At 42.5% G+C, this 12,704-nt stretch overlaps 1 protein-coding gene across 1 annotated transcript; it reads right to left on the reverse strand.

Moving 5' to 3' along the window:
• Window positions 1–2,213: 2,213 nt before the first annotated feature.
• On the reverse strand, window positions 2,214–11,580 carry PCARE (photoreceptor cilium actin regulator). The gene is made up of 2 exons (XM_074988578.1): window positions 7,805–11,580; window positions 2,214–2,343 (listed from the first exon to the last, which is right to left on the reverse strand). The coding sequence occupies exons 1-2, from the start codon at window positions 11,578–11,580 to the stop codon at window positions 2,214–2,216; spliced, it is 3,906 nt and encodes a 1,301-aa protein (XP_074844679.1).
• Between the last annotated feature and the right edge of the window lie 1,124 nt (window positions 11,581–12,704).

Raw genomic sequence — 12,704 nt, forward strand, 5'->3', positions numbered from 1 at the left:
GGACATATCAACCAGCAAGCTTTCTCCTCCTTGATGAGGTAATAGTCTTGGGACAGGGCAGGACAATGGTGCAAATGAACATTTTTTGAAAAACTTGCCATTTATATAACATCAATTCCAGGAAATTTAACATAGAGTCTCTAGTGAGAGAGGAAATGAATTTCCTTACTGCTAATGGAATGGAATCAATGCTATGATAGAGGTCTTTCTACTTGTCAGTGATGTAGAATGGCACTGTCTCAATGTATTAGAAAAAAGACTGAGGAAGGCTGGCTTATGGTTAAGGCACTGGATTAGGACTCAAGAGGTCAGGTCCTGTTCTCAGCTTTGCCACAAACTTCCTATATGCTCTCCTACAAGTCAGTTCATCTCATTGTGCCTCTGTGCTTCACCTGTAAATCCAGAGTGTCAGTATAAAAAGTCATATGCATCTATAAAGTGCTCAGATACTACAGTGATGAGACCTAGAGAAAAATCTAGAAATAAAGGGTAGGACTTTATAGTCAGTCCGTCCGTCCGTCCCCCGGCATGGATTTTATTTTCCAAATCACATTTGGAAATATGTCCAGTATTAGTTAAAAAGCTGCACACGGGCTATAAAGGGGATTCTAATTCTGTGATCACAGAAGAATAAGTATGGATCCTATATCTTGGTGGTTGCTCTTATAACCTATTGTTAACTAATGATCAATAGTTTAGATTAAGAATTTGTTACAATGAGCTTTTGTGTCAAAACCCAGAGGTCCAGTGGTCTGAAAATACCCAATTGTCTAAAAATATACATGTTGTGAAGGATTTTGGACTAAAGCCTTACACCCCAAATGGGTTGCATTTCACTTGATCTAAGAGAGAGGATTTTCTTACTTAGGAGTTGGAGCTGTCTACCAATATCCTCTATTTGCACAACAATTAGGGTGTGTCTACACAGCAAAGTTATTTCAGACTAAGGACTGCTGTTCTGAAATAACTTTGCGAGTGTCTACACAACAAAACTGCTATTTTGAATTCTGTAAACGTCATTCTAAGAAGAATTGCTCCTATTCCGAAATAGATATTTCAGAATAGGGGCTGTATAGACAGGCAATACGGACTATTTTGAAATAAACTATTCCAGAATAGCTGACTGAAATAATGCTGCTCTGTAGACATAGAACACAGGTTGTAAGTGCCTATCTTTTATGTGCTTCTGGGGCTGTAATCCATAATAGGCTCTATTGTGCGTGGACACACTATTTCAGAACAAGTTTTGCTTATTTTGGGGCTTCTCTGCAGTGTGAACATGTTATTCCAGAATAGTTTATTTTGGAATAAAAACTTTGGAATAAGATATTCTAGAATAACTCTGTAGTGTAGACATGCTGTTAGGGCCCAATTCAACTGCCATTTAAGTCAACAGGGATCCTTCCAGGATTGTCAGTGGAACTGGGATAAATCCTGTCTTAATTCATAGATCTAAAAGTGAACAGATTTCCTGAGGGAGAATAGAACTGTAAAATGTGCAGTTGTGTAGGAGTGCTAGTATTTATAAAATGGCTGCTTAGGTAGTATGTTTCTCTAATAAGGATTAAGGTTTGTGTTCTGGGAACTAGAAGTGATGAGATACACAGTAGATAAAGGTATGCCGTAAGATCAAAGCCTCTCCGCAAGAGGAATGTATCTCTTGCTATTTTTATGTATTATTAACTCGACTTTTCCCCTCGCATGTCAGTAGAACACAGTGGGAGAAATCCTGGCCTCACTGAACTCAATAGCAGTTTTTCCACTGATTCCAATGGTGTCAGGATTTCACCCCAGCAGGAAAATGCAGGATTGTGGGCTGGATTTAAACAGAAGCTTTGAACCCATCCAAATAAATGTTATGTTACCCAGCGTGAACTTCTGTGCCTTTGTGACCATTTTAATTAAACAGTGCAACATAAGATTTGGAGCAGGGTCCTGCGTTTATGGAATAGTACTGATCTGGCCTGTATCTTTCCAATATTGTATTGTTTCTGGTACTAAAAAAGGTTTTAGGAAACTGTAAAGCACCATGAAAGAGAGAACCAAGGGGCAGGAAATTGGGGCCAATGTGGGTTTGTAGGTGCATAATAGTGTACTCGTTCCCTCTGATAGGTTCTGAAACAGTACTTTGGAACCTGGGATTAATGAAGTTTAATCACATGCCGGTCCTCTGCCTTGGTCCATGCTGTCCATCTTCTAAGCAGATTGTATCATCACTCCCTGTGGAGCCCTTGGCCCACAACATAGAGTTCTGGGTGAGAAGCAGACCTGCTGGAGCCCTTGAACTCAGAGAAGCACGTGCTGTCCCAGGAATCCCACTCCTTTCTGGGGCTCTCCTCTATGCTGCAGATAGAAAAGAGGATTGAGTTAAGAAGCCAGTGAATTTGTACAAATGCTGAAGAAAGCGTGTTAACCCATTAAAATGAAATGCAGCAAGGCATTCTGCATTCTGCAAAGCCTTCCTCCTATTCAGCTGTTTAGTACAATAGGGTTTTTTTTTTTGTGGTCCCCATTTCCTGATGCAAAGTGTGCCGTCGTCTCCGCTCCCTGAAACTCTGCTGGGAGCCAAATATTAAAATATGCAATTGCATGAAAGCCATTGTGATGTGCTTGAATTTACAGTTGGGCAAATAGATTCATGTACAGTGAAGGACCTAAACTACAAAGCTGGGATTCAGATCCCTGACAGAGAAGTTTACACCTGTCTTGTCCTAGGTACTTATAAGATTTTCCTCCTCCCCATCATGGTGGTTACTAAGTGCCTTGTCATCTTTAATGGTGTTTAATCCCAATATAACTGGAGTTACTATCTTGATTTTATACAGGGAGGCTAAGTTACGTGCCCAAGATCACATACAAGATCTGCAGTGGAGCCAGTACTTAAACCCAGGACTCCTGCGTCAGAGGCTAATGTTCTAACTACTGGATTGTCCTGCCTCTCTGTTGCGGTGGAACTAGTGCCGGGTTCAGTGAAACTGACAACCTTGCTAGGCCCCTGGGCAAGGTCGGGGAAGGGCCCCTACTCTGCATTCCTGGGTGGAAGGGTCTGGGCAGGAGCAGACAGCCCTCAGCACTGCAGGACTCTGGTGCCCCTTCCGTCAGTGCTGCCCACATTCGTGCTCCAACAGTGATTTATTGGGCCCGGGGCTTTGGCCATTGCTGCTGCTGCAGTAACGGAGGATGGGAGTGTAGGGCCCTTTTGTATTACCAGGCCCTGAGGCAATTGCCCCCTTCGCCCTCCCGCACGCCTCTCAGTGGGCCTGGCTAGGCTGGTACTGGGATGAATAGATTTAGCCAAGTACATAAATAGAGGACTTTGTATGACGTTCTCATCCAGACCCAAAGTTCCCCAAAGTCTGGATGGATTCATACCCAAAGTTTTATTTTTGGTCCTGTCACTGAATCAATTCCTCTTCTTTTCTGTGAATGGAATGAAATCTGAACAGCTTTTATTTTAAGCTTCTTTCCATTTTAGCTGTACCCATCGGGGAGGGCTTTAATTTGAGAGCAATAGTATGACTGAAATACTATTTTTTACTACACACACACGCAGACAAACCCTGCTAGGGATTAACAGGATTTGCCCAAGCTGAGCATCATGTGAGGTATGTCTGGAAAATGTGCCCGTCTGTGCTGATTGCTACCCAAAGGCCAGGCTCAGAAAAGAACAAAGTAGCTCTGTGCGCCACCCACGGCCTGTCCAAATAGCATCTGTTTGTCATGGTTTGGATTCCAAAACCTAAACCCACAGCTCTCGGTACTGATAAAGTAACAGTAGCTGTGCTGAGCTCTAGCAGTAGCTCAAATTGGAGCTAGTGACATGTTTAAAACCCTTTATCTTGATACTCAGCAGCTTTAAATTTGCTGTTTATAGGCTTGGAGAGAGGGTATTCAACCTTTCTCGTGCAACACTGGGGAAACAGGAAGGCTAGCAGAATTTCACATGCAAGTGGCCTACAGATTACAGGGCCCAAAGCTACTTGTGGTAAGAATGCCAGGGGATATTGGTAAAAAAAGAAGCAGGTAAACTAATCCACACTAGAGTCCATATTCTGCAAATGAGAAGTGGGTAAGTCCATTTCCCTGTATTGAACCTTGTCTTTACTTACTGCCAGAATGGAAGGAATGTTACCTCTCTCCCTGGTTCTGCTGCTGGGATGAATTACTAGGTCATCACACAGGATCAACCATAGGGTCCCATGTGGTTTTTAGTATTTGCTTTTGCAGAGTGCTAAGCCTGGCAGCCTAACTATAGTAGTCCATTTTGCAGCAAAAGCACAATTACCAGAGTGAGGAAATGGAAGGGAAAATCCCCAAAGATGACAAGGAAATCTCAGAAATGGGCTAAATCATTTAAGTTGTGGCGATACTAGCCCCTTCCTTTAGAAAGGGGCATGGTAATGAGTGAGGTCGAAAGATGCTAATGAGGAGCTTCCATGAATATGCAGCACCTCATTAGCATAACGGTGGCTGCGGCGATTCGAAAGTGCCACTTTTGAATTGTGTGCCGCCTGTGTAGATGGGGGACCTTTCGAAAGGACCCCCCAGTCTTCAAAAATCGCTTTGTCCTAACACCAAATAGGATGAAGGGGCTTTTGAAGACTGAGGGAGCCTTTAGAAAGGCGCCCCCCCACACACAGGCGGCTCGCAATTCGCACGCAGCACTTTCAAATTTCAAAAATAAGCTCTTTCAGAAGGTCTTTGAAAAAATCGCTGTAGGGTAGACATAGCTTTACTCAGCAACGCTTTTGTGCGGAATGCTTCATAGGGGAGAAACCTTGTGGCTCCTCCTCCATCTCTCTTCCTTAGTTCTCCAGATAATTAGGGACAGAACCTTCTAATCATCTAATATATCTTTTCCCAGCATAATCCTGTTGGGATTTTAATGTCTTACGGGCTCTCCAGGACTTGAGGTGCTCTCCTATTGGAAACCTGAGGCTTTCTCCTTTCCGACAGGGGAAGGATCCCCGTTTCTGTCACTGTAGGGTCTCAAGATTTCACACATTACACCTGTTGCTGGTCCAGCACTTTACTGTCTGTCTGGGTATTGGGACAATGTAATTCTCAGGAGAAAATACCACGTTGTTCTGGAGGAGAGACAGGACCATTTTTCCCTGTACGCTGACTGCTTGGGAGGCCATCCAGGAGTGGTTCAGGTGCCATCCAGCTGATTAGCAGAGTACCCAGAGCTATCCGCACTGGGGAGCATGGGTTTCTATTGGTGGTGCACATCCCCAGATGCCTTGGTGCACATAACAAAATTTATTCTACCCATGTATGGAAAAATTTAAGGGAACAGTGGGGAGGATGAACGCATTGTGACGCATTGTTGCACTAGAGAAAGTGGCAACATGTAGCTGCCTAAAGGCTTTGGAATGTGAAACTGTTATATATCTATTGAAATGTTTAATGGTTGAGTGATTTAACCCTAAAACCCTGGTAGAACACTTGAGCTGGATCAGTTTCTTGACCAGTGGAACCCAGTGTATTTCAGTATCCTAGACTTACAGCCAGAAAGGATGACCAGATGCCACGTGTGAAAATTTGGGACAAGGAGTGAGAGGTAATAGGCACCTATTTAAGAAAAAGCCTTAGTGTCAGGACTGTCCCTATAAAATCAAGACATCTGGTCATCAGAATTCTCTAGGCAGTGACACTGGGTACTCAAAGAGTTTGTGTAACACTCATCGGGAAGATTAAGATCTTAACATGTCTGGCATCTGTCTATCACCATACATGCTATTAGGGCTCTGATATGTATATTATGAAATTCAAAACACTATCTATAAAGCTGGGGCTGGGCAATATATTTTAAAGCTATAAAATCAAAGCAATTTGGCATTACAACTTAAATCAGTCCATGCTCTAAATAATGGGCCAAATCTCACCCAGGTATATATCAGCAGTTACTCAGTGGAATTATTCTGGATATACATCAGTGCAAAGGGAGAGCTGAATTTGGCTCAGTACATAGTTCATGCCCCCAGATGACTAAAGAATTTGATAGATATCTTGAAAAGTCACCAAATAGAAAATATTTCATGAAAAGGATGATTTTTATGGTTTATGTTAGCATCTTTTCATATGACAATTTGTGCTTTGCCAAACTGCAACACATAGATAATACACATTGCTGAATCAGAAATTAACTAACAATTTATAAAAGGCTGTTTGAAAAATTCACCTGGAAAATGGCCAGAACCATCTGCTCATGAGGATTGACATACAGCCTTTTTTGAAAACATTTATTTCAGTTAACAGATATTGGAATAGATAATACTGATTTCATACTGTACATAGAAAATTATCCCTTTGGAGATAAAATTTGCTTAAATGTCACAGAGTATAATGTATAATAAAACAGAGTGCAGGGTGCAAAACCATTAGCATTTGGTGAAGGTTTTGTCATCATTTTATTGTGGTAATGATAACCTGGGATATATTATCACTCACAGTACAGAAGAGAAGTTGGGGCCTACTCTGTTTTCCTGGGATATATCTGGATTTAGTTGCCCATCTCATTCCTGTGCTGATGACACAGTAGTGTACACACACAAAATCCAAAGCTGGTCTTACAAATGTTTATTCACAAGAGCAGTCCAGCTGACTTCAGCAGGACCGCTTGCAAGAGTAAGACATTACTTGCGTGAGAGGTTCTTAATTCTCTTGTGTGTCTTAAAGCTTAATAAGCTTAAAGGTACTAAGATGGGAAAAAACAAAAAAAAAGTTTTGCACTTGCATGCCGTTTAACGATCGCAAACTACGTGTAGTGAATGCCTCTGGTGATTTCACATAGAGGTATACCTCCTTCGTGATCAAGTACATTTAAAAGTAAGGACGTTAACGGCCAAATTTTTCAAAAGTAGCCACTGATTATTGGTGACTCAATCACTGAGTGTCCCTTATGTGACCTTTAAAGCCTGATTTTTTTTTTTTTGGTGTGGTAGAGTTGAGCAATCAGAGCACTAAGTCCACGGCAGCCACAGGTGCTTTGTGCCTTTGAAAAATCAGGCTCAAACTGTGTACCCATCAACCAAGTCACCCATAAGCAGTGACCAGTTTTCAAAATTTAGATCTACATAAGTAACTCAAGGCTTTAAGTAATAATTTCATACAGGGAGCTTTGCAATATAAAAAGTCCCTGTCTGCAAATCTCCTGTGCTTATGTAACTCCCACAGCTCCTGAGTGTGGTGCTCTTTCCCATCCACTGGCACTGAAATCACTTTAGAGACAAAAATTAATGAGCTTGTTTTATAGCTTTAGCTAAGAGGAATGTGGCTTGTGGCTCATGCACTAAGCTCAAGAGGTCACAGGTTCAGTCCTACCTGCTGACAGCCCGAATCTGTTGAGGGGAATTGGTTGGACAGCCTTTGAACTCTAGATTGCTAATTTAAATCTGTCATTAGGAATTGAAAGCTGGTACCATCTAAGGGTTATTTCCTCCCTTTTTGTGAATTGAACCTCGTGATTTACAATGTATTTCCAAATGGAGAGAGTTCTGCATTAATTACTGATGTTAATTATTACCCTGCTTGGCAGTCTCCCCAAACAGAACAAGGCTGGAACAAGCTATGAAGAGTGACCTATCTTCTCCACCCTGACAGATGAACTATTTAGATCTTGGTTAAAGCAATATCAGTGGGGACAGTGGATACTTGCACTGCTATGCTACACACACATAGGACAGTTCTCAAAAGGTACCTTTAGACTGTACTAATCTCCCATCAAAAACTGAAACTTTGCCCCCTTGCTGCAGCATAGAATACAACCAAAGTGCTTGACTTAAAGTAGAATGTTTCTTACCTTGCTTGGTTAAGTAGAGGTTCACTACCAGCTGAAACAGGCCCTGGAAGTCGAAGGTAAACCGTGGGTCTGCGGTCAGAGAAACTTCTCTTTATGAAAGGTTGAGGATTGGCAGCGCTCATAGCCATCCTCCTCTGTGGATCCCCACCCTGCCTCAGCAGCACATTGTTTTTCTGGGCCAAAGATGAAATTTCAGGCTGGCCTGCTACCACCTCTGTAGCACAGTTGCTAGGCGGTGATGGAGGCTTGGCTTCAAATAAAGAAGAGTTTGCTGGGCAAAATATCGAACGTGCATTGCTGGCAATCTTTGAGGGGGGAGACTGCTGCTCATCACTAGAATCCAAACTGTTTTGTAAGACTTTGTGTAACCGAGACGGAGAAGCTGGTGGAGAGGGCGTGGTGCAGAATGAAGGTGGACTTGCCTCTCTGCGCTGAGCAGGGGGGCTTGACAACTTGCCATGAGCTGGTGGGCTTTGTTTGCGCCCCACTGGAGGGCTAGGCATTTTTCGTTGACTTGGTGGAGAAGGCAACTTGTTTTGCATTGGAGGGCTTGATGATCTAGGGTTAGCTGGGGGACTAGGTTGCCTGTGTGTAGGAGGAAAACTTGGTTGCACATAATTAAAAGCCTGCAGGCTTTGTCTGGGATATGCAGGTGGACTTGAGAGTCTTTTCTCAGTGGGTGGAGAAGAAGGGGGTGTTCTTGCTGGAGAGACTCTTTTGACAAAAGTTGGGCTTTTCTCATTTCTCCCGAGTGAATCAGGAGACATTTGCTTTTGGCTTTGCTCTGAAGCTAAATTTGTGCAAGACTCGTTACTCTCTGGAAGGTTCCTGTTCCGTTTTGCAACTCCACAGGGATTTTGAAGAGGTATTATTTTACGAGATTGCCTGTACAAATCTGCAGCCTCTTTCATTTCATGATCCCGTTGGGAAGCTAATTTACCCTCTTGGCTGTGGATGAACATGTTGGTAGGATTCAGCTCCAATGAATATTTTCTAAATTTGGAGTCCACCCGAGTGGTTCTTAGTCCTTTGCCGGCAGTCATGTTGGGGCTGTTGATATTTTTACGTGGTAACAAGTCAATGGACTGTAGAGAGGCTTTTATCTTTGGAGAAATATGCATTCTCTTTGTAGCATGGAACTCTGTTTTGGCAGGCTTTTTGGCAACCTCTGAAGAGTTTCCTTCCATTATTGTACTTTCTCCAGAGTCAGATAAGTAAAAGGAATTGTCCATTAACATTTCAGGAGGTGGTGGTGGCAGGTTCTCCAAATCTTCATCAGTTTCCTCATTTGTATCACTTTTGCTTTGTTCTGTAGCATGTGGAAAGGCAGCTGGAGAGTTACCCTCCGATGTGTTTGTGTTTGTAAGGTTTGTATCTCCTGTTGGTGAAACACGATGCCTGGGAGTTAAAGGTGCCAGTGCTTTCTGAAGGGGAATGGCAGGAGGAATCACTGGAAGTCCAAACTTCCTGATGCATTTTATTGGTCCTAAAGTTCTCAGATTTGTAGGTTTTACAAGACCATTGGAAGGACTAAAAGTTTCAATAAGTTTCTTGACAGATTTCCGAGGGGTACAACCACCACCATTTAATTTCTCCGTTGCAGGAGGCTCATTTTCTTTGCTGTACGATAAAGCCTGCATGGATGCGGTGGCTTTTAAAGGCTTCCTCTCATCTGGCTGACTGGCAGAGATTTGCTCAGACTTATGTAAAGTTAACTTATCCTGATTAGGCAATATGCTGAAGTTTTTAGAGAGGGATGCCTTCAGTTTGTTGGCAGATGATCTGGAGGTAACATGTTCAGTGTCCTGCAAGCAAGCTGCAGCTCTTGATTTCAGGATCTCCTGTTTGCTACCTGTTTCTCTGTTCCTGTTAAGCATATAAAATATTTCCAATCTTTTGTTGAGATCTTTTTGGGTCCTTTGAAGTTCTAAAAGGGTTGGGTCTTCTGCACGGCTTCTGAGGGACTCCTCGGACCTGGACCTTCTTTGTTTGACTAAGGTTTTCTGGCTCTCACTTGCCGTACTGGGTCTTGCTGTTCCTGCTTTTCCACCTTCATCTTCTGTCCACTCCTTTTGTCCACATTTCGTTGGGACAAACTTGATTTTTTCACTGATTGCATCTTTCATCTTCAAGATCATCTCTTCATTCTCTGGATTTTCTATCCTTTTGGTAGATGACCTCTTTGTTTCATTGGTTATGGCAGGTGAAGACATTGCCCTTCTAGGCAGGGCATCCTTCCCCATTTCTGATAGGCTTATGTTGTCATTGTCATCCTCCTCTGGGGCACTCTCTCCGTTGGCAGAAGGCAAATCTATAGACTCACAATCTTTGAAATCTTCTCCTTCCTGGGTGCCATCAGACTGGAGAGAATTAAAAGAAGGACTTTTGCTCATGCTTGAACCTTGGAGCCTGGTGGAAACATCTGCTGCTTTTGGCCCCGGGGAAGAAGCTTTTCCTTTGCTGTGCACAGGTGGATAAAATATGTCCTTAAAATGCCGTTCAAGTGCACAGTCATGGGACCTAGTGGTAACAGACAATGAGCCATTATACAGATGTTCTTCTGGTATGCTGGTGTGTTTTTGCAAAGGATGATCATGGGCACAAGAATCGCAGCTTGTTTGCCTTCCAGCTTTATCAAGGGAATTGAACTCCTTGATAGATTCATTGTCTGCACCAATGCCACTGTCTTCTGAATACAGGGTCCTGTCATCACCATGAGCCTGAGAGGAGACTGCTGCAGAGGCTTCAAGCAGTTTTATTGCCCTTAGCAGGTGTTCATCACAGCCTTGTTTTGCTTTCAGCTTTTCTTCCATGCGGTTGGCTGCAGACTGTAAGTAACTCCATGTCTCTTGCAGGGCACTGGAGGTAAGAGAAGCCACTGTTCCATTTAGCAGCTGCATTTTGTTGACTGTGTACTGCAATAACTGCTGCAACAGATCTGGCTGTTCTTTTGGATCCCCTTTTCCAGCTGGCCAAGTCAGATTTCCTCCCACCTCTTTGAGGAGCTTTTCCCCATCATTGGCAATCTCTTCCAAGAGCTGGTTGATTTCATCAAAGCGGAACAGGAGAAAGCTCACCATCTGTTGTAAAAGCAGCTGAGTTTGGGTTGCCTGATTGGCCATACATAGGATAGCTTCATATTTCGAGAGGTTGGGATTTAAGTAGGCATAAGCATTTTGATGAGCCTTAACAAGCAGATCTGGGAAATCCACCTTTTTCTCAGTCTTGCATATAGGTGATGGGGTGGATTTTTCTTTGGGTTTGCAGTAACGACTCTGTTTTGATGGTTTGTGGCTTTTTTGCCTCTTCCCTTTCTTTGGTGTTTGCTTTCCATTACTTTCATTGTCCCAAGTCAAAGCTGTTACTTCTGATTCGCAGGAGCTTTGTTTTTTGATCTGTATGTCCTCTGCTATATGCTTTTGAGACTCAATCAGTCCAGACATGGCTAGTTCAGCCTCTGTGTCTGCCCTCTCAATTTTCTTCTCTTCCTCCTGACTCTCCAAATAAGACAATTCCTCTGATGACAAAAGGAAGTTAACATTTTTGATCATCTCTGATGTTTTCTCTTCCTTCTCCAGCCGGTGATCTTTCTCCAGAACCCCTCTCTGGGAGAACTTGTCAATAGCATAACAAGAGGAGCCTTTGACCAACAATGGAATTGAAAATTCTTCATCTTCAGAACTGACAGGCAGGATACCTTTAGGCTTATTCAAAGGATTAGTTCCGTTATTTGCAACATGGTTAGCAATCTCACTGTGAGAAGGTGTGCAGCCCATCCTGTGTCTCTGCCTGGATTTATTTTCTGGTAAAATTATCCAGAGGTAAAGAATAGAAGACAAGAAAACTTACTGTTTCATCCTGTATTGGCATATGTCATTTTTCTCCAAAGATTTCATCAAGAATTCTCCTTGTTTTGCAGATAACCTTGTTAATTGCAATCACTGGTTTTTTTTTGCTTTTGGCTTCCCAGGCTCCTGTCTTAAAACAGCTACACACTGTCCTTTTGTATTTTGTTTCCTTTAAAAAGTTCTTCTGCTGCAAACAAACCATGTGAAAGCTTGGCTGGACTTAGAGTTAGTGGATTAAGAACACTTGTGTACCTTGTTTCTGTCTTGACAGATGTCATGTATAAATAAGATTTTAAGCTCATTAGGTTAATCAGGCATCAGCACACGCTGTGTTTGTAACGGAAGACTTTTCTGAAATACTGCATTGGGAGGGCAAATTGGTTTTGAAGTACTGAAAGAGAGAGCTTTTTTCCTTCTTCGCCTCCTTGCCTCCCCAAGCCCCTTTACAACTGTAGCTGTGAAAACCAAAGGAAGAGAGAGTTTCAGATAATGTCTAGAAGAAACATATTTTAACAGGGGAAAAATGACAATGCACAGGTCTTTGCAAGGGTGAAGGATGATCTTGACAGAATGTAGAAAAGCTAGAAGGTACAAGACAATCAGAAGTTTGAGTCAAGATGCCCATTAGATCATCTCATCCAGAAATTTTCCGCATTCTTTCACCTGCAAACCCAAAGCCATTCAGCCTGTCCTACCATGACCTCCAAAATAAACAGTTGTGTTCTCCAATGATCTTTCCAGGAACCTTTTTTGCTATTTCAGCTAGTCCCCCAACCTAAAATACTGCACTGCACAATGATATATTTTAAATTAATTTGACATATATGGCCAAAGATAGCATTGCCATTAAGTGCACATACACAGGCAAAATTAAAATAATAATATTGATTCAAAAGTATAATTGATGTGTTCTTACTGAATTGTGCATGCATGACATGATGCTCACTATTCACAATGACTACAGCACAAGCTAGTAACAGTGACAACTTCAAGTGCTCAGAAATTGTGAGTCAGGCCCAAACAATCAGAACGTTGTCTTAAAAATATAAGGT

Source organism: Carettochelys insculpta, chromosome 3, assembly GCF_033958435.1.
Source record: "Carettochelys insculpta isolate YL-2023 chromosome 3, ASM3395843v1, whole genome shotgun sequence".
In the NCBI taxonomy this organism is placed as follows: domain Eukaryota; kingdom Metazoa; phylum Chordata; order Testudines; family Carettochelyidae; genus Carettochelys; species Carettochelys insculpta.